This window comes from Diorhabda sublineata, chromosome 5 (assembly GCF_026230105.1).
Source record: "Diorhabda sublineata isolate icDioSubl1.1 chromosome 5, icDioSubl1.1, whole genome shotgun sequence".
NCBI lineage: Eukaryota > Metazoa > Arthropoda > Insecta > Coleoptera > Chrysomelidae > Diorhabda > Diorhabda sublineata.
Window position 1 is genome coordinate 10252415 of NC_079478.1, and position 26844 is coordinate 10279258.

At 31.4% G+C, this 26844-nt stretch overlaps 4 protein-coding genes across 9 annotated transcripts in view; 3 read left to right on the forward strand and 1 right to left on the reverse strand.

Annotated features, from left to right (window-relative positions):
• Positions 1–12: 12 nt before the first annotated feature.
• On the forward strand, positions 13–5296 carry LOC130443943 (RING finger and transmembrane domain-containing protein 2). The gene is made up of 3 exons (XM_056778850.1): positions 13–1223; positions 3756–3971; positions 4583–5296. The coding sequence occupies exons 1-3, from the start codon at positions 345–347 to the stop codon at positions 4814–4816; spliced, it is 1329 nt and encodes a 442-aa protein (XP_056634828.1). The 5' UTR covers positions 13–344; the 3' UTR covers positions 4817–5296.
• Positions 5297–7927: 2631 nt separating this feature from the next.
• LOC130443946 (probable peptidyl-tRNA hydrolase 2) lies at positions 7928–14342 on the forward strand. Its single transcript, XM_056778856.1, has 5 exons — positions 7928–8190; positions 13284–13475; positions 13533–13709; positions 13768–13847; positions 13910–14342. Exons 2-5 carry the CDS (start codon positions 13383–13385, stop codon positions 14109–14111), a joined length of 552 nt encoding a protein of 183 aa, XP_056634834.1. The 5' UTR covers positions 7928–8190; positions 13284–13382; the 3' UTR covers positions 14112–14342.
• On the reverse strand, positions 10903–13319 carry LOC130443945 (ADP-ribosylation factor-like protein 6-interacting protein 4). 3 transcript variants are annotated; one of them, XM_056778854.1, is made up of 4 exons: positions 12748–13050; positions 12325–12675; positions 12018–12271; positions 10903–11227 (listed from the first exon to the last, which is right to left on the reverse strand). In XM_056778854.1, exons 2-4 carry the CDS (start codon positions 12661–12663, stop codon positions 11095–11097), a joined length of 726 nt encoding a protein of 241 aa, XP_056634832.1. In that variant the 5' UTR covers positions 12664–12675; positions 12748–13050; the 3' UTR covers positions 10903–11094. The 3 variants fall into 3 exon arrangements, with proteins under 3 accessions (XP_056634832.1, XP_056634833.1, XP_056634831.1); XM_056778855.1 differs by lacking the exon at positions 12748–13050 and adding an exon at positions 13305–13319 and having other exon boundaries at positions 10904–11227; XM_056778853.1 differs by having other exon boundaries at positions 10963–11227; positions 13040–13311.
• A 2986-nt stretch (positions 14343–17328) lies between the features above and the next one.
• LOC130443766 (peripheral plasma membrane protein CASK) overlaps positions 17329–26844 on the forward strand; it is a 389418-nt gene continuing 379902 nt past the window's right edge. For 3 of the 4 annotated variants that reach the window (XM_056778571.1, XM_056778570.1, XM_056778572.1), the window contains exons 1-2: positions 17377–17882; positions 23116–23228. In XM_056778571.1, the coding sequence (XP_056634549.1) occupies positions 17824–17882; positions 23116–23228 (172 nt within the window). In that variant the 5' untranslated portion in view covers positions 17377–17823. Of the gene's footprint in view, positions 17883–23115; positions 23229–26844 lie in introns of all 4 variants that reach the window. The other variant, XM_056778569.1, reaches the window with a different exon arrangement.

Consider the following 26844-nt stretch of genomic DNA (forward strand, 5'->3'; position numbering starts at 1 on the left):
AAGACGGCAACATTTAGAAAAACAAAATTATTGAATTTAAGAGCACAAACTTGATGCTGTTGAAGAAGTTATTGAACATATTAATCTATGAAAAATATGTAAATTACAACATTGACAATGTAGTAGAACTGTAAAATATGACGTACAATAAAAAATAAGTTGGTTTATCTTTCAGGCTGTCCAACTTTCAGTAATTAAACTTTGTTCTGTCATATAAAAAAATAAATAGATATCTTTTTGGTAAATTATTTATATTATTGTAGTGTACTGTGATCATTAGTGTTTAGGTTATTAAATTGAGTTATACCATACATACTTTATGTCATAAGAGAAGATAAATAAATATGACGCACAATACGAATCAAAACTTTTCTTTCCAAAGAAGTCAGTCAGTTGATCTAACTCAACCTCAGTCGAGGACATTTTTTCATGCAACTAGTAATAGCAACTTATCTTCAATGTCTGCTCCAGCTTCTTTTCAGAGAAGAACAGTAGAAAGTGCAAGACAATTGCGGGATAGCATAACTACAGTCATTAGAGATTTAGAGCCTCTTGTGGAAACTGCGCGATCAGTCAATGCAGAAGTTACTAACTTTCTAAGTAGACCTCAATCTGAACAGACTGTTCCTAGACCTGCTAATGAAAGTCATAATGATAGTTTTTATATTAATTTAGAAGTAGAACCGACCAGGGATCCTGAAATTCCTATTCAACCGGAAAATGAAATAAACCCAGGAAATAATGCTGATAATAACAATACAGAGAATGATGAAAGAAATCAGACTGTAGCTGAAGCTCAACAGTTTCTTAAAGTGTTATCAAAATATGTTCCTTTTGTTTTAATACTAATAGCCAAATCTCTTTATGACTATCATGATGGAATTTTTATTTTAGCTGTATTATTTATAACATTTGCACATACAAATTCAGTTGTTAAAAGGGAAACTATCAAAAGACAAAGAAGAAGTAAAGGCTCACTTGCTCTGGAGTTGTTATATATTATAGTGTGTCTTCTATTTATTCATTATGTGTTTGCTGATGATCTACATGATTTTAATGTTATATTGAATTTGGTATTAATAAGATCATTTACACACACACTTACTGTTTGGAACTTGTTGTGGATTGTAACTATTACTGATTTTACACTAAAATTATTGACGGTTTCTGTTAAAATTCTATTAACAATGTTGCCTGGAGCAGTGTTGGATTTTAAAAAAAGGGTACGTATCATTCAATGATAGATTAATCTGGCGATTTTTTTTAACAGTATAATTCACTAAAAAAGTTGCCTATTTATACAAAAAGCAACTGAACATTTTTTGGTTTATTTATCTAATGAATCTTTTATTTTATTTGTATATCAGATTATTAAAAAATAGTTATTTCAAAAATTTTAAAAATAAACATTCTAAGTCATATGAAAATATAGCGCAATATTTGAAAGTTAACAGGAAAATACAAAAAAATTAAGTTAAAAGAAAATATGGATTAGAGCTTTTCAATTTTCTTTTATTATATTGCAGTGTTTTATGGAAAGTTGTGTTATTAATACAATCATTTAGTGTTTTTTATGTGGAAACTTTTCCAGGAGTTTTGATTTTTGGTAATTTTATATATTTTGCCGCTCACACCACCATATTGCAAAAATGGCGCACAAAAGCAGTTTTTTGACAATATCTCCTTTATGACTCATTTTACAGTAAAAACATTTATGTCCAAAATGAAACTAGAAACAATTGCTTACAATTTATGTTTCGACTTTTTTTTCATAGTCAATAGTTTTGGCGAACGAACGCCTTAAAGTGTACTCCAATACATGTTTTGGTCATTACTCATTGTCAATGATGTACACAAGTTTAGGGTGAGACAAGTTTAAACATGATGCAAGTTTGGGCATGAGTCAGCTTTAAGATGAGACAGCTCAGTCCATGTGTACAGGTCAGGATGAGGCAGCTTAGTCCATAAGAACAGTTCAGGATGAGGCAGGTTATTGGTTATACTCACTACAAGTCCATAGGTGCTAGATAAAAAGTAATGTTACCGTTCGTTCTGTTTCTCTAAATCATAAAATATAAATTAATACACAAACTTCATAGTCAAATAAGCCACAACAGATGTAGATACGCTAAGTGAATACTGGAATAAGTGTTTCATCTGCATTTGAATTTGTAATAGTTCTTGTCAAAGATGTAGATCTTATTCTTTTGACAGCCCTTTCTATGTGATTGAACATATATTTTATCAAACCAGGTAAGGGGAAAATTTCTATTAAAAGTACCATAGATAAAACAGCTGCAGACCAAATTTTATTCTTGCTGAAAAATGAAATTACTGAAAAATTACTTTTAGGCTCAATTTTTCCAATATGGCGGTGCGAGCAGTAAAAATACAAGTTGGCAAAGTTAAAATTCGGAAAGGGCACATTAAAATTTATAAAATTACCAATTTTAAAAACTACTGGAAAAACTTTCTAGGTAAATTCTATATTTCCAATTAAATGACTGTAATATATTTGATTTTCAAATTCTTATTTACCCAAAACGTTTAAAAATGTTATGTAAGTAATAATGATTAATTTTATCATTTCATAAAATATAAATAAGATTTGAAAAAAAAAAACAATTGGAACATTGCCTTTGTCTTTTCTTACATTTGAATAAAAGAATAAATTAGATTAGATTGTGTAATAAGGGGACTATAAACATCCTCTTGAACTGTAACCTCAATAGTTTTGTTGTAATTTTTCTAATCTGTTATTAGAATGCTGTATCCAAGCTCCTCCTTTTAATTAGGTTTAAAAAATTTGGCATCAGCTTTCCCATGTAATATTTGTGTTGTACAGTTGACATTCTTCTGTTAAGTTTTTAAATCCCTATAAGTTGATCCAAATATTACCTTAGATCATAAGGTCTAGTGTGAATTTAAGTGAGCAGCATTTGATAAATCACTTTACCTAGTGTTTGGAGGCACCACATTTGGGACTGTCTGTCACACCCAGTTTTTGACAGATGCTTCAACAAGACATATTACAAAAAAACCTATAAGCTTATCATAGCTTCTCCCAATCCTTTTTTGGCATGAAGGTTTGTCCTTTCATTTTCCAAATGACATTCGTGATCAGGCAGCCAGGTTAAGGTACTATATTGAACAGACAGATTTAACACTTCTGATACTGATTGTCTTCAGAGCTTGATTATTTGAGTAACTTAAGACTTTTTTACTGGTGTAAAGTATTATTATATTATTGAAGTATAGTATATAATCGCTGCAATTCTAACTGTGAAAACTTGGCGAGACAAATATAAATATATAAACATTTAAGTTTGAAAATTCGATAGCTGTCATTATTTAAAAAAAGTTATGAAATATGCTCATAACATTAATTTCATAAAAACATCACGTTTGAAAAACTGAGCTTTTATGTTTCACATTTTATGTATGGCAGAGTGTTATAATTCTTACTTATAAATATGCCACAAAATTTTTTGTCGTAACTTTATTTTTCAATTATGAATAATAGTAAATAAATATTTTTTTTTGTACAACTTGTGTAAAAACATTATTAGAAATACAATGAATGAAAGTACTCAATTATAATAAAATGTTAATTTGACAAAACTTATGCTAATGACACAAATTAACTTCAAAAGGTGAAATATTAATTGTAGGTATCAATGTTTTTATCAATTTTTTCATTCATACAATAATCGTATGATTAACAATTAACAACATTGTGGAAAAATGTTTTTCAGGGAAAAATCTACTTGTTTATAGAAGCAATTTCCCAAATGTATAGAAGTATTGTTACTATACAACCTTGGTTGTACTACTTACTAGAATCGTATCAAGGACCTGAAAAGATCGTGGCTGTATTTCTCTCTGCTTTCTATATGATATCTAAAGGATCTGACCTAATGTTGAGGGTGAAATTACTGAAAGTTGCTTGTTTGAAACTTCTTCAGAATGTGGTAAGTCACCAGTTTATTTTGAAATTCAAATACTTTTTTGTCCTTATCCAATACTTACCAAAGGATAATGTCAGAAATTTAATACATAGATCATTGTACGATCTCCTCAAACAAATTTAGAGGAGTTTTGGCTTAATGAGAAAAATAATAGGTTTTAAAATAAATCTTCACATTACTAGTCATTCAAGTACATATATTTTAGTTCAATAGGCAGATTAATTTCAATGATAATTATAATTCATTGTTAACAATGTATAACATTTATAATGTTTAATTAAACAATTTTTATATGTAAACTATTTAAAATCGCGTAAAAAACTTTTTTAGAAATACAATGCATCAAAGTATACATTTAAGCATAAGAATTATATATTAAATTGAATATTATTTCTTTTATATATCTTTATGTTTCTAAATCGTCTTAAATTTAGGTCTCTTATGTTATAAAATAGACAAAAATTTTTATCTATCTTTCAAAAATTATTGAAAAAAAAAACTAATGTTATAACAGAAGAGACCTAAAATCAAGACGATTAAAAACATAAAATAATAATAGTACACTCATGAAACAAATAGAACTTCAAGAACTGAAATTTTTCTATAAATTTCAGAGCATTGGATCTTCGCCCAGTAAAGATCAAATCCAAACAGCTGGTGATCATTGTCCAATATGTCATGATCAGTATGATTCACCCGTTTTACTTCAATGTAGACACATCTTTTGTGAAAGTTGTGTTACTACTTGGTTTGATAGAGAACAAACTTGTCCACTTTGTAGGGCAAAAATAGTAGATGATCCTTCATGGAGGGATGGATCTACGGCATATTTTATGCAGTTGTTTTAATAATTAGGTTTTTTTGTTAATAAGATGTTCAATAGCATACATTTTTTGAAATATCATTTCACATATATTTCATAGTTCATAAAATGAAGATGTAATATGAATATTAACATTGTTTTATAGGAAAAAAAATTATTTTTGATACGTTTTTTTTAATGATCATTTGCATAAAATGTTTGCTCTTGTTTATTTTTTATTTGAAAAAAAAATTAAGTTTATTTGTAACTTTTGAGTGATATAATTTATTTAATACCTAAACTGTCCCTACTATTAGTCAAAATCCTAAAATTTGAAAAAATACGTTTATTGACCCTATTTATAATTTAGCGACTTTATTATTATGCACCACAAAATACATTCTGATAACCCCATTCATTGGTTTTCGTAGTAAATTTTATTCAGTGATTATGTAATATTTTTTTTTTGTATATGTATTACATGTTTGGAGTTTGTTTTCATTAAAAATTGATTCCTTTATAGAAATTGTTTTTGACATCTTGACTTCGGTCTACATCAAAATATTGCACCCTTTCGTTATTTCATAGCCAGACCTCGTATATCAAGGTGTGTACTTTCTCGGTACTCCACTCCATAACCATAGTACGTATTTGAAAGACAAACACGTGCGATCCTGTCGCGCTCACGACGCACACTAACAATACGTAGTGTCGCCGCTTCATGCCTTCAATTCTCGCGTAAATCTCTTTGATGTACCGCCACTTGAGCTATCGCCAAACGGCAATATTGAAGCCGTTGTTAAATTATCGCGTTAAGCCTTGACTATTAGCATTTCTCGTTAGTGTGGTCTCAAAGTTATAAAGCTAACCTAACATAAATAATTTCTAGTTTTGATCAATTAAATTAATAAAATCCTTCCATAATTAGAAGAAAAACTCGGAAATATTCCTTATTTAAATGGTAGATATCTGATTGAATAATATTTCAAAGCTTGAAGTTCAAATAAACCATACTAGCTGCTTACTTGTTAAGAAGGTATTCTGGTCTAGAAATTTGAAAAAAAAGATTTTTTTTGTATACTTTCAAAGTTAAGACCCATAAAAATATGTCCTTAAATGGATTTTTAAACATTCGCATTATTTCCGAAGACACAGTAGATTTAGAGAGTAGTGTCTAAGCCGGCCGAGTGGAACGAGTTATTCTACTGTTCTACTGGAATCGTTTCCCAAACTTTAAACGTGTTTTTCTTGAAACTAATTGTTTTGAAGTGGTTTGCATGATATCTCAAGTTCTACCCAAATCGATTCCTCTGAAATTTGGTGGAAATCTTTTTTTATATATCTCACTATCGCGTCTATCCTTCTGTGATAGATCCAACACTCATAAAAAGTAGAGAATTATTGTAAATTAATATAAACTTATAAGAAAGCTAACCTAACCTAACCTAAATAATTTCTAGTTTTCTACCTTCCATAACCATTGATATTACTTATTGAAATGGTAGATTTTTCATTGAATAATATTTCAAAACTTGGTAAGACTGATAGTTAGTAACCATTCCGACTGTTTATTTGTTAAAAGCTTTGCATACCGATGCTTTTGCTTCATTTATTTTTAGTTTCTAGACTAAAAGTTTAAGCTTAAACTCTAAAAATGTAAATTTCTCCATTTATTTAAAAAAATGAGTAAGCTTTCTTTAAACTCAAGAAAAGTAGCGGTAACATGCATGTTATTAATCCAACAATCGAACGACTAATAGAGATGTCGAAAATGATGAAAATATCAATGTATCGTTATTTATTGAAATATCAATATTATCATCGATATCTCAAGAGAAAAATGTCGATATATGAATACTTTTTGGAAACGTCGCATCACTCATTACTAAAACTGACCTAAGCAGTGCACAGAATGATCGCGAGCATGACGCTAGTTCGCTCGTAAACATAACCTTAAAATTGTTTTTATATAAAGAAATTTGGATAGTGATCAACGATTTTGAATATATCAAGACGAATTTTTTCGAATCGAGGTTTATATGATCAACTTTTGAACTTATTGAGCAGAGACTCAACAAAACACGCAATAAGAAAACCTGGTTGTAGATTAGATCAGGAAGTTAGTCACCTGTTTGGCGTGGAATTTTCAAATGGGAAAATGATTCCCTATATTCTGCCAAATTTTAGCTTTCTTGTATCCAGTCGACTGTTTGTTATATAAACACTCATGAGCATGTACAAATTATATCAGGCTCTCACTCAGAGAAGGTATCTAACTACAAACTACACTAGAGAGTGAGGTTATGTTTTTGACGTTAAGCGGTTAACTTCGACGTCAAGAATGCGTACACGTGCGATCATTATGTGCGTTTTTACAGTTTCTCAACAAGTCGAACTATCTTTGACATTTATTAACATGAAGACTGCGTCATGTTTACCGTTTTAGCACTTATTTAGTTCACTTAAATTATAATCTTTGTTGATGGTTGTAGACGTAGACAAATCCGCTGCATTTGCAATATTAAAAATGACGTTTGATAGTAACCAGAATCAATATTTCTATTAAACGTCATTTTGAATATTGAATTATGAAACCAATTAATTTAATGTTTTCACAAGAATTAACAAAATTTAACATCGTCGTAAATCTTATTTTTTTCCCAGACGATGAATACACAAGTATTCGAAAGCTCGGAATATATATTAAAGTCAACTTTGGTGTTTCATTGACACATTCCCAAAAAGTAAACGACATCGCATCGAAATCTTGATAATTACCATTTAAACATATTCTTTACAGAAACATGTATTTTCTAGGGATATTTACTATTTTTTATATTTATGTGAAAATGTTGAAGCTGTAGTTGCTTCTGTATTTAGTAAAAAATAATAGTATAGGTAGACTAATTAGAATTAAGATAATATTTTGGTATAAATTTTTGAGGAAATATATAGTTATATAATTGTTATAATTAAAAAGAAAAATTATTTTTTTTTCATTTGTTAACATGGAATAAAAATTTGTTTTTTGTATGAACATGAATCACGTTTTTCATTACACAATATTACAATGAAAATATTTATATTCAAAGTTCAATTAATATTTGTTATAACACATTTTCAATACAAACTTTAATGATAACGTCGACTTTGTTATAAACAGTCTTATAATTAAAATAAAAGTGTTAGTAGGATGAAATTATATACAGGAAGTGTAAACAAATCTCGGAAACAAAAGGATGAAAAGTATCGTACGCAAAAAATTATTTAATTGCTATAAACTGGATTATTAGATACCTAGATGGGTTAACAGTATATGTTATGTTATAACAGTATATGTTTCACACCCAGGAGTCGTTCGTAGAATGATAAAGACAGTTACCTTATTTAATACCAGTAAGCTCATTAAGTTAAATGGAGGTAAAACATCGATTTTTTATTAGATTTTCATACATTTCTTCTCTATGCTGCCAAAAATGTGTTCCAAGTCGCATACGGTTACATCTATCGCACAAGTTGGTGTGCTTAATAACATGTTAGTCCAATGTTGAATCTACTTCTAGTGACTATGTTACTTTCAGGTAACCCATACTTCCTATAGCAGTTATGTTGGAATTTTTGGTACTGTTGGTGATATTTATATTGAATACACAGTTTACACCACCACTACACTACTAACACTCCCAATTACACTAAACTAATTTACTTCCAGTTTCTGGGGACGATAACTTAGTTACTGAAACGCGCGTCGGATAGTGTAATTGTGAGTGTTGGTGTAAACAGTGTGTTCAGTATCCTATGCCAATAATGACTGGAAATATCTGGATATTGTATAGATGTTGTTGGTTTCTTGTTACAATATTGGTATCTTGAGGTACATATAATAAAATTGTAAATTATATATCCCATAGCTCCCCAAAATTATCTATTTGGAAGTAATTATTTCTGAATTAAATACACGTAATTAGAAATGATAAAAGAAACGTTGTGCTTCCATCCTTCTTTCAACTCTATTTTTGTTTGATTTAAAGCTTTTTCCACGATTATTTTGTTATTTATTGGCAGTCCGTATCTGATGGCTTCTTTTGCTGGATTGTCTACTTGCTCGTTATGACTGATATGTGCTTTTATGCGTAGCTCATTAGCTTTCAGTTTAATTTTTAGAATAGTTTGATTTTCAAAAGTGTCATTTATATGAAAAGGTTGACTAATTCTTGTGAGAACTGAAAAGGAGTCCGATATTATGATAGATTTTTTATAACCATGTCGTTCAATGAATTCCAGAGCTTTAATAATATCGATCGTTTCTGCAAACGTGAGATGAAATGTTCACCGAAGACGGTTCTCAATTTGGCCATTGTTTCGCGTGCCAGTAACGTTCCGGCCATCGTCGCTTTTGAAGAAGTTTGGCCCCATGATGCCACCAGTCTATAATCCACATCAAACAGTCACTTTGTCGGGATGAATTGGTAGCTCTTCACTCCAGATGCGGTAATTTTTCTTGTTGACGTATCCATTCAACCAAATACTTTCGCAAAATTTTCCACATAGTGGAGTAACAGAGGCCCAATTGCTGCGAACATCGGCGAATCGACATTTCCCGGTCATCAGTAGCACTGGCGGATACAGCTGCAATATTTTCTTCGATCATCACTGTACGTTTGAGTGTTAGTGGTTTAATGTCCAATAATGTAAACTGGGTTCAGAAATTAGTCACAAGCTTCCGAATAATTCCGTCAGTATGCTGACCAAACTGTCCATAAATTGGAAGTGCGCGATGCACTCTCTTAATCGAGCATGAACAAGTTTGACAATGATACAAGACACGATTCATGCGTGATCCGTCAAAAACAGTGTTGCCAGCAAAATCACTCGTTATGTCGATAAAATTATATTATTTTCATAAATAAGATGCCAGTACATTTCTGGCATTTTGTTCATATTTTTGAATTTCAACAGGTACAGTGCTATGAAGAAATCAAAAACTCGATGGTGACATGTTTTTGTAATATCTAGATTCTCCCATAAATTGTAATTTTCCCTGAATGAGAGGCATGTAATGGGTGAAAGTTTTTGCCCCAATATTTGTTTGTGAGGTCATATGTATTCAATTCCGAAATGTTGTTAATTATTGTTGATTGTCTGTGGTACGATTTGACAATCATTTTTTTGTTAGTAAATTTCTTCGAAGTTCTAATGCCTCTACTCAAATTGGTTCTATTGGGTGTAAATTTCATTGCACCAATACAAAGACGTAGGGTACTGTTCTGTACAATTTCAATTTTCTTCCATTAACTTGGCGTTGTGGTACCATAAAGAGTACATCTATAATCAATAATCGATCTAATATATGTTTTATAGAAAGTAATGCAACTATGAGGTTCGGTTACCCACTATGTCCTTCGTGTTTATTTTAGGAAGTGTAAAACCTTGTTGCTTTTAGTATTAATATTTTCTATAGGGCTTTTCGAAGAAAGTTTTTTATCTAGGGTAATACCAAGGATATTGAATCTTGTTTATTGTAACTTTGTCTATGTGTGGTAATTATGTCATGTAAAAAACATAACGTGAAATCCCAATGAGTCCAATATCAGAAGAAATAAGGAGAATAATATCTTCTAATATCAATTACTGTTTCTATACCGATAAATAGCAACATTTCAACAATTTTCTCAGTTCTTGAATAATACCAGAATAGTTCTATAGCATGTACTATTTTCCTCAGAATCTAGTACTGCAATTCTTAATTTTCACTATAGTAATTTTCGAATGGTGTTGTGGGTCCAAGAGTTTTATATTTAATTATATGATACATTATAACTCAAACGTTGAGAAGGTGAACAATTAAACAAAAAATTGTGAAATTAGAAGTAAAACATTAATCAGATAGGGTAAAATATAAATATCTATACATGTATATATAAATGAATAGGTCACACTGTATATAAGACAAACTATATAATATAGATAATAAGAACATTGTTGTATAAAACAGAAGAATGAAAAAGTTATTTAAAGTAACCAATAGATACACATATAAGTATAAACCTTTGCTAACATCATACCTAAATTTAAAAAAAGGGACACTAGAAATGTATCACAGTGTTGTCAATAGATCAAAACAGAATAATTTAAAATAAAAGAGAATTAATAATTACAATGTTGTAGAATTGCATATACTTTAAAGAGCTCATATAATAAAATTCAGTAATCAACATATTAAGTACTTTATTTTTCAACGATTAAAATCTAATTACTACATTTTATTGAATAGCTATATTAAAAACATTTTACGAATTTAAGAAAACATATAACTACTTAAAGCTATTTCTTTAAAGTATTGGATAATTTATTTTGAAAGTATTCTCCATCTCCTTTGGTAGCATTTTTATTAATTTCTTTGTGTCGTTCTCTACTAACAATTTCTTCCAATATTTCTCCATCTCCTTTTATCAACCTAGTAAAAAAAACATGTTTCAAAAGTCGTATTTAAACACTTACAGATAGATATCTGAATCATATACTTCTATATTTTCTATTTATAAGCTGAAAAATTATTCGTAATGATAAATGGAATACAATTAAAATATATCAATCCAAATATATTGTTTCCTTAAAAGTGGGTCCAATTAAAATAATACTCCAACACACCACAGGTTTTACATTTAAGAGAACTGAAGAATTACAGAAATCAAGGTTTATAACTTTTTAGGCATGAATTTCACATTTTGTCTCCTGCTTTTTACAGTCAATTGTATTATCTCTCGATTTTCTTATATGTTTCATACTAATGCTAAGAATGGGAAGCCTCATCTCTCCTAATTGCTTGTCTAGTCCCCTTTGTCATCATTGTCTATGAAAGCTCTCAAGATTTTCTGGGCTTCCACTATTTCTCTCCTTGATAATTGCAGAGGATATGTACTATAATTTTCTCCTCTATTTCATAGAACTAGTAATCCATTTCAGTGCCCCCCCAACAGCCAATTTACATGTCCCTTGTGATCAGACCTTCTTTGCTTACCTACAGTTTGTCCACCGTCTTAAAAACGGCAATGCTAGTAGAATGGCGTTATACCACTGATATTAATTTATTTTTGATAAATTTAACATAGGTCTCATGATTAAGCTCTTTCATACAAAAAAATTGGACACATACTTAATTCCAGGTGAGCTCAGACAGTTCAACATATTTTAGCACTGTAAGAATATATTTCTAAGAGATCTCTAAATATTCTATTTAGTTTTACCTGTGACGCCCAGTAGATTCATCAAAAACTCTCTTAATTGTGGCTTGTTTTTTTTCCCATTCTTCCTTACTCATTGGAGCCAGTGATTTACTTTTATCCATTAAGCTTAATGGAATATCCATTGAATCATTGGTCTCTCTCAATTTTCCCTTCTTTTTCTTCTTAGACTTCTCATCACTAGATGAACTACTACTAGTTGTAATTGATGTGGATGATGTGCCTGTTTCTTTAGGCGGTCGTTTTTTTCTTAAAACCTAAAGTAAACAAAAATTATTTAATTAAAGGAATAACAATAAATTTTGAATACCTTTCTTTTCTTCTTATTGTTTTTTTCTTCTGAAACTGAAGATTCACTTGAGCTACTGGTTGTCGAGGTAGAACTTGATTTTTTTCTCTTTTTCCTTACTTTATTTTTTGATTTAGAAACATGATCAGTGCTTGAGTCACTGCTGGTGCTACTTGTAGAACTGCTAGAATTTGACGAGGACGAACTAGTTGAGGTCTCTGCGTTACGTTTTTTCTTGTAGGATTTATTTGTTTCTGTTTTATCATCATCACTTTCTGAACTGTCTGCTTTTCTTTTCTGCTTTACTTTAACTTTGCTGTTCTTTTCTTCATTTTCATTTTTATATTTATTCTTTGTCATTTTTTAACCAGCCTGGAAAGAATATTACAGAGTTCTGAAGAATTTACTTAAGTTTGGTTCTCAGAGCCTCCCCATAAATATTACCTCTACATATGCAATCTCATAAACAATAATTTTTTGTACCATACATGAAAGTTTACGAATACCTTATATCAAATTGACAAAACTAAGGAAAAAATAACTTTCAAACAATAGGTACGTATTTGAAACTATTCCATAAGTTTATGCTGTTTTATTATAGATGATTTATGAGAATAATTTGATTCTCATTCAAAATTTCATTGAACGAATTCCATTGAACTTTTTGATTAAGTTTTCAATCTGAGGTAACACAATATATTTTGAAAATTCAGTATAAATTATACATAAAACTAACCTTAATTTGTCAAGTGTCAACACTAAAAGTTAAATATCTTAGCGTTGAGGAACATAAACAAACTAATATTTTTTACGTTACCCCTATAAATTTTCTACCACTCAACTCTTGTATTTATATTGTAACCTTTATAATCTTTTATGAACCGTCCCTTAAAATTTGAAACTTATACTGAATGTCAAATCACTAAACATTATATTTCAAAAAGCCTAGTTATACAGAGCCACAGAAAATCGATTTTTAGGAAGAAAAACAGGAACCTAACCTTTTCTAATATCAGTCTGCCACATTGTTATAGCAAAAAATTGAAATTGAAATTTGCTCATTTATTAATTCTCAAAATATGAATGATCAAGGTCAAATTGAATTTAAGCCAAATGAAGAATTTTTGCATCAGTTAGTTTCTATGGGAATAAATCACGATCTTGCTGTACAGGTAACATAGAAGTTTCAATAAGTAATTATACGCAACATTTTGAAAACTCAATTTTAGGCCCTTTTCTGTACAGGGAATATATTGGATGAGGCTGTCGAATATGTATTTAGTAACCCTGAAGAAGAATCTACGGACTTTATTCTTGATGCAAAACAAGGTAGTTCCGACAATTACAAAATGATATTTGTAGTAAATGGTTCTCTAAAAATGGGAGTAGGAAAAATTGCTGCCCAAGTAAGATAAAATGCATCAAAAGACAAGTTTTTAAAACATAAATTTAGGATTTTTTTAGGTAGGTCATGCTTGCTTAGGATTGTTTCGAGAAATCATGGTGGAAAAGAAGGTTGAACTAGAAGCTTGGGAGTACTATGGGTAAAGGGAGATAATTATTTTAAAATTAAATGAACCATAAATTGTGTAATAATCTGTTTTAGGGAGAAAAAAATAGTACTGAAAGGAATTGATGCAACACATTTAGAAATGCTCTTTGAAAAAGCAAAAGAGAAAGATATTCCTTGTTACCTAGTTCGTGATGCAGGCCACACTCAAATAGCACCAGGCTCAGTTACAGTTCTTAGTTTATTTGGATTAGAAGAAGATGTCAATCATATTACTGGAACACTTAATTTATTGTGATATGCTGATATCCTTGTAGCCAAAATGTTAATTTTGTTAGCAACTGAACTGTAAATTATTTTTTTATCATTTATAAAAAATTTCATTGCATATGTTATTCCTGTAAGGATAATCCATGTATACTTTTGAATTGAAAACTCTTGCATGATGGGTTGAAAATGATTATATTCATATTTATCTTGTTATAGAATTATTTGATGAAAGCTTGTAATAAAGTTTATCATGACAAAATGCTTTAGATAACCGCTTACACGTGTAGTTAACATTATTTTTAAATTTGGCTTTTAGGTATAGAAAATCTTGAAGATTAAAGTGTTTATTTTTTACATATAGTAAGACCCTGTTTAATGCTGTTTCAGTTTAGTGCTCTTTTATTTCAACCCAGGGATTCCTCGTAATTGTGTGCAGCACTAGGTTTCCAAATACCATATCAGAAACAGTGTATGTAGTTGTGCTGATCAGATGCATTTTTATTGTATGAAACATTTGTTGACATTATTGTGATAGTATAAATTTATATAATACCATAGGGATAAATACAGAGACAAATATTATGATCTTTAGTTTTTATCATGGGTGATAATAAAAAACAAGAAAAGAAAGCAACTGGAAAAGGCATTTCACTAAAATGCAAGTGAATAGAAGATTAGAATTTGGTGAAAATCTCAAATTACTGCTGCACTAAAGGAACTAAAAGGACAATTCTTGAGAATGAAGAAAAAATACTGACATCAGCAACTGCAACTATAGAGGAAATTAATTTTTAATTACATTCAGTCTGAGACAAGTAAAATAAGTGAACCTTTCATTGCTAGTCGAGGATGGTTTAATATATTTAAACAATGAAATAATGTTTACAACATAATGATTACAGGAGAAGCAGCAAGTGGTGATAAGAAAGCGCGGGCTGAATTCAAATTAACAAGGAAACTATGTATACTCCAGTATTGGCCAATGAGATAAGGTGTTATATCCAATTTTGAGACTTATTAATTGAGGCGAAAATTTAGGCAGATAATTGAAAACACAGACAGAGAAGAGAAGCATTTAATAAGAGACTTGAGGAAAAACTACAATATCACGAATGCTGTAGAAAACAAATATTTCTTTGAATGAGATAACAGAAAGATCTATGGAAGAACATGGGACACTGTCGATCTGGATGATATAGTAGAATTAGCAAAACAAACCGGTTTAGTCGAGGTAAATGTGGAAAACGTTGAAGAAATAGTTCATGAAACAGCAGCTAGTCTTTCTAATGAGCTCAAGGAATTAATTGAGCAAGAAGAAAACAAAATATTGATAGTAGTGATTTCAAAGAACAAAAAGAACTTTCGATGGTGTTTGTAAAAAGTAGTTTGACCACTATAACTAAAATTTTCAAAAGCAAGACGGGGTGTTATAGATGCTTTATCCACTCATCAACAACTTCTAAGAGAATGACAACAAGAGAATAGACTGAATGATCTGACTAACTTGGAATTTTTTCTGTTTGTATAAGTATATTCGATTATATTTTTTTATTTTTGTGAGAAATGAATGTTGGGTTTTATTTTTATCAAAAAAAAACATAAAATTTAATACCTACCAATTTTCTATCCATCTTCTCCTAAACCCATAATTTCCATGTTAAGATAACTAATTAAGTCCTAGTTTGTCAGAACGTATTTTTACTGTATATACCTATTGCATGTATGAATCAATTATAAAACATTGTCGAGAATGTTCATTGAATTTTAGATCCCATATTTTTTCACAAAAATCAAATCAACTCGGGTTTTTCTAGATTTTTGTTATATTGTATTTTGCCGGCCATTTTTTTGCTAATTGAACAATTTATTCATGCCACATTTATGTTTAAAAACAAACAGCTAAAGTATTCATATGCAGACAACTGTCCAATGATCTGTAGGATAAACTCGCAGAGAAACCCTAAAAAAAGTTTCTTCCACATTCAAGTACATTTTTTTAAATTTCCACTTTTTCTACTCAATGAATAGAATACCAATTTAATATTTTGGTTTTGCAGAAGAAAATTTCAAATAGTTAAGAATACGGATCTGCATAAGGCTTTTTAAACCGCCTAAATAACCAGGTTACGAATTAGTTTCCAAAACAGAAACTGCTGATGGTAGTGACAGTTTTCTTTTTAACGCGTTTAATTATAAAGAGACCGAATTACAATTTATGAAGATTAACTAGTGTGAAAGGTAAGGATAATTAATCTTTTTTAAAATACATTTTATCACATCTTCGCGTTCGTTTACTAAGAAAAACTATATATTTTTCAATAAGTTGTAGTATCATCTCAATAAGATTTTATTAAAAATACATTGATATTTAAATAGAATCTAACATACCAAAAACTACAGATTATTCTGTAACTCATTTGGTAGAAAAATTTCACTGTAATGTAAATTGGAGGCGTGAAAACATCGATAAAATGACTCCAAAAATGTCTTTATCACTGTTCTTCTTTTTTATCTCCTTTTACTTGAAAAAACTAAAGTGTATGAGAATTGCAATTTTATTTTATTGCTGTAGAGGCGATAAAAAAATTAATTTATATCAAATAATAATTCCAGGTAGAAAAAAAACAATTTACAATATTTGCCGCAATCAACTCTGTCCATAATTATTCGTACTTAGTAACTCAGGACTTGATTGAATTTAATAAGATGTTGAAATATGAGCACATATATTTTAAAAATATTTCGATAATTTTGTACAGTGGAAGTAACCAAAATTTTTCCATATTATAGAGTTGATATTTAGCCCGTACACTTTTATGATAATTTGGGGATATTAATTAGTTATTAATTATTTTTATAATATTTTCAATCATCTGTCTTATTAAAAAATAAAAAGTAATATCTACTTATAGCTGCATGAAACTATTTTTTAATCTTCCACTTACTAAATATTTTTTGCTGTTTCATCTTATGATTTTATAATTTTTGATTATTTAACTTAGTTTTTATTGTATTCAAATTAATTTAACAACTTGTTCCAATTTTCTTTGTGACAATAAAAAGAGGCGTATTCTATTTTTTGAATTCCCTGTATGTAATTGTAGACTCTTATCACCATTCAATAGCAAATATGTGAAATTATTTTATTTTCACTTCTTGCAATGATGATGTGTCAGTATTAAAACAATATTAAATTACATATTAAAAAAGTATTCGTAATTCACTTTTGAAAATGCGCAGCGCATGTGTGATAATGACAAGGGCCCGGCGCGCTAGAATCGTCACCGATCACTGCTGTTAGTTTCCATTGGATTTTCGTTAATACAAACGTGTTTTCGTCTAGTAGCCTTCGGTAAATATTCCGTTTTGGTTGCCGTGATGTTGTCATCGAATCTTTATAATTTTTTTGTGCACATACCCCACTAAAGTGCTTCTTTAGAGAAGGAAAAACACACTGGATTATGTTTATACTGTAGGTGCGGCCATTTTAAAGGGATATTGTGTACTCTCACGCCTGATTTTAGGCAACACTTATCGCGGTTCGGAGTGTTTCTTGCATAAATCCCGGTACATTTAGCCTCACCCACTTTGCACATAGTGACCTGTGGTGTTTTCAAATGACAACCTATAGTGCGGGCGATTCGTTTGAAACTTTTATTAGCTAACCCATCAAAATTCTGTAATGCATTCATCCTTAATATTATAATCGTGTTTCGTTTTCGAGTTATTTTTTTTTTAAAATGACGGAAGAAGAGGTACTTTTTGACGAAGTCTATGAACTCTGCGAGGAAATCGGAAGGTTTGTTTTTCTATTTCCTTCATGTATATACACACTAGAAAGAATGAAAAACCCTATTCATTATATAAAATTTGGAAAAATAGTTTCTATTATGGGTAATCGAAATTGTAAAGTTACAGTACCAAATTGTTGATTTTGATAACATGAATACATTTTTTTATATCGTTTCTAAGTAAATATCAAAAGTATCAAAAAATAGGTAGGTTGTACTAAAAAAGTAATTGCAATTTTAGCCTCATGACTTCACCTTTTCTACTTACATTGACTCACATATTAATTGATAAAATGTTGGACTGTACTCAATTTCCTACCAAATAAACTTTTCGATATATAGAAAAAATATAGAGATAGACAGGAAATTTTGTTATTATAATTTCCTATTAAAAAAGGTGACATAAACATTTGAATGTATATTATATACTCTGCTACCCAATTGTAATAATCATATTAAACATGATGTGATTCATGAAAGAACTGTTAACCACAATAGTGATGCAATAAATTATTCAATTTAGTGGTATATATGTAGAATATATACCTATACATAATATTAAAAATAAACAAATGATGACTGTTCGGCGTTAGTATAGTATGGAGGATAATAACGGGTGTCCGATCGCAGAATTATGATTTTATTTTCGAATTTCTCCATAACCATTGAGTGTGCAATTGCTCGTCGAAGATTTTGTTCATGCTACAATATTCGACGGTTATGTTTCGCCCCAAGTGAAGATTTGATTCGGTCAAGGCTGAGAAGGTTCCGAGCAACAAGTTCAGCAGAAAACAACCCAGCAGGACGTCGAGAACGAATAAAAACATTGAACTTGTCGCGGCAAGTTTGCGCGATAATCCGCGTCAGTCCGTTCGCAAGAGAGAGGCTACCTTGGGGCTTCCAAAAACTATAGTGCACGAAATATTGAACAAGGAACTCAAATTTCATCTATTTTAAATTCAAATTGTGAGACAATGTTGCAGCGATTTCGCACAGTGAACACTATCTTTTTTGGAGTGATGAAACCCATTTTCATTGGAATGGAAGTGTGAACAAGCAAAATTGTCGTTATTGGTCCTCTAAAAGAAAAAACTTCAGCTTAAAATATCAACAACCACCTCACAGTCCCAAAGTGACGGTTTGGTATGCGTTGTCAAGCAGGGGAGTAATTGGACCCTATTTTTGTTTCAAATCTTCAAGGGCAAGCAATTTCCGAAGACGGTGTTGCTTATAGGCGAATGCTTAACGATTATTTATTTCCAGTATTGAGAGAACGTCCTGTCTTCACTTCACAGACATGGTTTCAGCAAGATGGCGCTACGTCACACACAGTTAGAGATACCATGACGCTGCTTTGTGATGTCTTCCCTAACAAATTGATAAGCCGTTTCGGTGACAACCATTGGCTACCCAGGTCTTCGGAGCTTACTCCCATGGACTTTTTTCTGTGGGGGTATCTTAAAAGTAAAGTGTACGAAACAAGCCCGGCGACAATCTCTGAACTGAAAGAAAATATCGTTCGCGAAGTCAATGGCATCTCGGCGGCACTTCTCCAGCGAATGACAAGAAATACCGAAGCTAGATTCCGAAGCTGTGTCCGACGTAACGGCCAACATTTGGTTGATGTAATTTTTAAAACATAAAACCTGCATTTATCTACCTTATATTGATTAAAACTAGAAATGCATATGTTCTGTAGTTTGTTTGTTATATAGATTTTAAATCCTAATTTGCCACATATTAAGTGCGAGAAATATACTTCACTTAATATTTTTCGAGTTTTATGTTCTAATGGCGACTTTCAAACTTGCATTACAAACATCTTTCATGTTCATAAATTATTGAAACTTTTAACATTATATTTTAATAAAAAATACAAAATACATATATGGCTAATATTTTTGTACGAGTACAAGATTGGTACATAACTTCAATAGATATTAGTAAAGAAGTAATAAACCTTAGAATTTTGTGGAAGAAGTCTGTAGAAAAAATCTACTATTAACATTCAGTATGATAGTTTAGTTTCTCTTATTAACTATTTACAAAAGGTAATCAGAAAAAAGTTACAAACCACAGCATTGTTCATAGCTTAAACTTATGACCGAGGGCGGTCATGGAACCGTTCCGCACATAGGTCTTCTGATAAACCTGTCGCGCCTCATTTAAAACTATCAAAGCCCGACATCCTTGGAAAACCTGATGTGTTACAACCTCTCACCGTGTGCTGGACATTTACTGTTGACGTGGTGTGTAGTTTCTTCCTTTTACGTGCACCAGCGCTATTCCAGATTGTCTGTGATGGCTACACCAAGCAGATGGCCTCTTAAATGACCTTAAGAGGTTAAAAGATAGTTCACCAATTGTAATTCGTCCTGTTTAATCGTAGCAGTAGATTGGTTAGAAATGCAAAAGACCCATCTATGTATCCCATAGTTTGTATGATGCCAGATGTTCTCATATATCTCGTTAGAGATTGTGTTGCAAGCAAATTCATCAGAAATGTGTAAGCTACACAAAAAATGTACTCTGCCTTAAACAACATAATTTGAAAACTACATATAGTGGAGAAATATAGTTTCCTTAGTTTGGAGCCAAATAGTGCTATTACTCATGTTTCCAGACGGTTCAAGACGATTGAAATAGCAAACTGCCAAAAAAATTGATTTCGTAGGAAATGTTCGTGATTCGATTTTTATGGGCAAATAATGTATCCGCATCTGATATTCGCAGTCAAATCATAGTTTTTCATGGTCTAGAAACAATAAACAGACAACATGTGAAGGAAAGTTATATAATGTGAAAAAATGTTGTTACCTTGGTAGGGAGACAAATGACACCGTTCGTTATACAGCTGAAATGTGGGTGGTTAATGAAAGTTTCCACACCGTTCATTTTTTTCAGTTGCTTGAGAATTAAAAATTCCAATTTTAGTTGTAACCTACATACCGGTTTTCTCGCATCGATGTATTTATTTATCCATTTTGCACACTAAAAGTGTTTTATAACAAAATTAAGTCTAATTATATTTCAAATAAACACAAGATTCAGACTGATTCAGAAAATGATAAATTGTTTTAAGTTTAATGCTGTTGACATTTCTAATAGCATCGTTTTTTGATTTTTGATGAAATTTTTTGTTCATTATTTATTATTTCCTGTGTGAATCTTAAAACAACCGTCGATAACTCTGAACTGTCGTAGCATTTTATGCTCGTGGTATTAGTAAGTACGAGGGTTATCTGAAACGTTTCGAATATAAAAGAAATAAGACCATTTATACTCGACTGCTGATACTCTATCCTGAAAGGAAAACTTAAAAGTTATGAAATAGAAAAAAATCTGATAAATACATCACCACTTTCCGGTCGATGAATTCGTCTTTGGGTTTTTCGGGGCAGGTTCACCCTTCGCAATAGACTATCTTGATTGTTTTTCGTTTCAGGAGTACAGTGAAGGATCCAAGTTGTATCTATAGTTATATAATATATGCAAAAAATCAGACTTACAATGCATTGATAAGGCTTGAAAAATGCTCATTAGAATGCGCTTTTGGTCCAGAGTAAGCAAGTCGGCACCCAACGTGCGTATAACTTACGCATCCATTATGTTTCAGTTAGTATTTTACAGACGTAAATGATGGTGCAGAGTGCCTGTACATAATGTCCTCTCTCATTCCTTTTATCAACAAATATTTAATGACAGCTCGACACTCAATTTTTTTCATTTTTAGCACCATCTTCATAACGACTTATTCATACGACCTTCAAATAACAACAGAACGTCCAAAATGCTTAAATTCTCTCAACCCATGTACAAATATATTTCCCATCTTATATTGATATCTTCAGGTTGAGGTCAGAAACTTCTCAGACAACCTTCGTATGGTGGCTAAAGTCCTTTTACAACTTTGACCAGTATCTTAGCACTGGGCGGCTTAGTTAATGGTTAAGATGATAGAAATAAAGAATATCAATAAACAAAATATATTCTAATAGAATCGAATCTAAAGTTCCAATAGAAAATCATCACTTTCTATACTAGAGATTAAAAGTGATCAAATACTATTTGGTAAAAGTCGTAATAGTCCCAAATTTGCTAGTTTTGGATGGTAATGAAACTAGCATTTTTAATGCAAGCTATATAATTTATAGAATATATCCACTAGCCATTGTGCGGGGTTTACCATGAATGAGATTAAAAATATCTTCATTCCTATTGCTGTTTGATATTCGAGGTCTGGCTATTAAATAACGAGACTGGTTACGAAAAAGGGTTTTATTTTAAAAATTATTCTTCATCGAATCTCCCCTTCAATATACCCTCCCTTCGCCACACAACTTTCCATACGTTTTTTCCATTGATCGAAATGGTGATGGAAGTCTTCTTTAGTGAGTGATTTTAGGAGCTCTTTCGTTTTGTGCTTTACCGCTTCCATAGGTTCAAATCGGGTCTCTTCCAAAGCAGATTTTTTTCTAGCCTTTCAAGGAAATCTGAGCAGACCCGTTGATGCAAGAGCTTTTGGTCATGAGTCATATTTTTTGGCACCAAATTCGCACAGACTTTTGTTATGTGTAATTCCTTGTCTAAAATTTTTCTAATCGGTTCTTTATCGGCGTTTAAACCGCGGCAATCATCCGGAAGCTTGTTCGACGAACTGCACGCGCAATTTGGTTGATTTTGGTCTCTGTTTCCAGAATTGGAATAGTCACAGGGCAACCTGGGCGCTGGTCATCTTCAGTGCACTCTCGGCCCTCAATAAAGCGCTTACACAACTCAAAAATATGTCATTACTCGTGTAAAATTTTTTTCTAACTATGTCTTTATCGGCGTTATACGCTGCTTGTTTTTCGTCAAACATGGTCTGCGGCACGAGAAAAAAACACGTTTGTTTCAAACCGCTACTGCACAAATACTATAATAGTGACGGAAACGTGTTTTGGAACGTGCATAGACAAGATATCTAGATACCAAACGCAATACTTGTTTCTTACCCCACTTGTCTAGAGCGCTCACTAGGCGAGCAGTCTCGTTTTTTAAAAGCCATACCTCATACTATAGTACGGCACTGGTTATATAGATTGGCAACAATTGGCGAAGTTTGCTTCGTGTTAATTGAATGCTGACTTAATTAATCGCACAATCTACCAAAATACCAATAGGCAATTTAAGTTTCCATCAACCAATGTGGCAAAGCCGCAAATTGATGTCCGGAATACTCCAACTATTGTTATTTTACAGGGGTCCCTTCAGTTTGGTGAAAAAATGTATTCATAGACAGACCGGTCAACATTTTGCCGCAAAAGTTGTGGATGTGGCGAAATTTACTTCGAGTCCAGGCTTAAGCACAGATGGTAAGTTCTCATTTAATGTAATTAACAATTAATATAACTAAATTGGAGGGCACCTATTATTAAACTGTATTTACCTTTCGAACGGTAATTATAATTCTCATTTTATTCACCATTATCATATCGTAGTGACCACATAGTCGAACTTTATTCACACTATTTAATAGACCGCACCACCGAGTTACAAATCTAAATCATTTCTCGATTTCTATTTCAAATACGTCAAATGGTGATCATTTTTAAAAAGTATAAACCAGTATGACCCTCTGTATACAAGTCAAATTACGTAATACAGAAACGTAAAGTATTTTGCAAATTATTTGGGACGACCCCATGGACAAGGATGGATTGCTATCTGGGGCAAACAATTTTCTATTTATTATTTCAAAGTCTATCATTGTCTATATCTACGGTATCCCAAATAATTTGCATATAATAATACAATATGTACACAACTGCAGAAAACTTACATGTATTTACGTTTACGTTTAACCGCTTAATACATAATCAAAGATGCGTCAGAAATAGTTTTCTCTAGTCGAAACTAGTTTTTACTTAATGCCTTTCTCAAAAGCAGAAATACCTATAGTTTATTTCAGAAAGATATAGAGTAATAAAACCTCATTAGGTATGCAAAAGGACCACAGAGTGGCCCAACGAATATTTAAGCCATTTTCATAGTTTGGCATTGATTTCATTGTAAAATTCTTTTTCTTTTTATTAAGTGCAGGTAGTTCCACCCGGGTTGGAGTCAATATATGGGTTTAGCCTATTATTATCCATTCACAAACGCTGAAAATAGTGTGCCAAAGGCATGCCGGTAGGATACTCGTAAAAAGGAAAGTTTTAATAGAATAAAAATTAGGCATTATGTACATAGAAGATTAAACGGTACCTGTTAAACGTAAAACGTAACTATAATCTACTACCTAAGTAATCCCTACACAATATTTCAATATTGACACTTCAGGCCAGAAAACATACTTTTCCCAATTCTCTTACGAAATTTTAATATTACAAACAATACTATTTCAAGACCTACACCTATGACCCACACCGAAATTGAGCCGAACTGGACGGAATTCCCCATTTTATTACTCTATACCTTTATGAAATAGACTATAGTAAAAAACTTGAATTTACAACTGATGTATTTGGTTTTCAAATAAAAGATTTTCAGATAAAACTAATGCTAAGACTAAAACTAAGTTAATAAAAACATCAGTCAATATACAATAGAAAAAAAATACGACAACTTTTATAAAGTATACACAGATGCTTCGAACAATAATATATCTTTTCATTCTGCTGACTGCTGAATATCCTTATAAAAACAGATTTCCACAGTTCACTAATGGCAATCTGTCAACAATATCCCAACCATCCTATTGTCATTCATATTAAGAACGAGTTACTCACTTGCCGAAACAAGAAGATAAATGTTAATTTCATGTGGGTAATTATGTAGTACATATCGATTTCAAAGCATTTTTTATGAAGAAAATCCAAGAAAAACGGCAAGGAAAAGCAAATCAGAACCAACACGAACCTTACGAAACCGTTAAAAATTACCACGACGATAACTCGAGCAATATAAGTAGAAGGGACCCTCTCCCGTCTAAGAATCCGACATAACCGTATCACACATGACTACTTATTAGCGGTAAATCACAAACCAACGTGGGGATGTTCAATAGTGAATTAACAGTGAAACAGTTCTTAATTAACTGTTTAAAATGACAATGAACGAAAAATGGAAGAAGCTATCTGTGATATTAACACATTTTCAAGATCATCTTCATCTTGTATATCTTCAATAACATCATCAGGCAAAGTGGAAGATATAACTACTAGGTTCTATACGAAACATTGCTTTGTATGGTGACTGTTCAATTGCCATTTGACCAATTTCTATCATAGTTATCTCGTATCCGTGAATCAAAAATTTGCAAATGCAAAATAAAGTACAACAAAAACGATTGCAGCTTTTATTAGTGAATCAGTCCGTGTCTCGCACAACTCCATCACCAACATTTTCACCTTCTGAGTATTATTCATCTTCGGCGCCATGGTCACCAAATTAGTCTTCAAATTCAAATGTATCATGCGATGACCAAACATGCGTAAAGGGTTCTCAGGAGACATCTGATATAGTTTCTGCAGCTCTACTCTTAATCTTATAATAGACTAAATTCTTACCTTAAAAAAATCTTGTAATGTATCGTATATTGCTGTACATACTTCTGCTAAAAAATTTGAAATGGTATTTTTTGGTACTCGATATACGGAGGCCAGCGTTGCAAATGAATCTCCTACAGCTAAATATCTCAAAGTAACATACAGCTTTGACCTAGGAGAAATTGCTTGTCGCATCACTGTATCTAGTTTTTTTATGACATCCCGCACTTTTGACAGTACCTCCTCAAATTTTTCTTCATACATCCTTAAATGATTTTTGTACTTTTGTACCCTTCTTTATCCTCTAATGCTAGCTCCTTCAACACCGTTTCTGATGCTTCCAATCTATTTCTTCTTAGAATCCACTGCTTCATCCAAAACTGACGTTTCTTGCGACTTCAAATTATTAATCCTTTTCAATTCTTCTTTTAAAGAACAGTAATACAAATAACACATTCACGCACAATCGCCTTCGATGCCATTTTTACATTGAACCACTAATACTGAACCACATAATATATACCTCATTATATGTTGATGTCAACACCACTAAAAACTGAATAACTAACTTTCAGAAACTTTGTTCGCGGGTTTGATTCCAAATCGCATGAGCAATTTCCAAATTGTGGTATTTGTTACGATTATTGTATAATGAATTTTCTGTAATCAAATACCGAAAAATACTTCTAAACCATTTATACGTTTGAAACTGAGCTTGAAACTATTTTGAAGCGACTCATCACACCGAAGTGATTAAACCGTGTCGTCAAGCGTATAATCGCTTATCTATACGCTGTAACTATGATCAATTGTAATTTCTATCGGCTTATATACACAATATATTTTAAAGAAGAATTGAAATTACAATTATGAATATTCTAAGCAATAAAACTAAAATACCCTAAGGTAGGAAATGAAACGCATCGTTGCGTCCAGAAGATAAAATTATGTTTTTATCTTGTTTCGTCTACATTTAATCAGTCTCACTTCTACTGTCAGTGCCACACTTTTGGATTGATAAATGGCTTAGAAAATGTCGAGGTCTACTGACGGTTGAGAAGAAAAGTTCTTTTATCGGAATCGAAAGCTGTTGCCATATCTAATGCAACGACTCTTTAGCGTAGAGTAACAAATTGATTCTGTGCACCACCATCGCTTGACCTTTTTTCAAATAGAATGTTTCATTTGGAATCAATAAATTTCAAATACTTTCCCGACTTCGGAATTTCTGGTTCAGGTTTTTTGGATAAAAAATTAACGTAGACACCTTTGAGCTCTATAACTTTGTATAACGTTTCTCCCATTTTCTTTTAGAATTATATTCATCGATATAATTAGAACATGTATTTGTTAGGTAGATGATATTATCCTTCGATATTATCCCCATGCCGCTGAACCATTTCTTCAGTCTTTGAAACCAAAAATACTTTTTATTATCTTA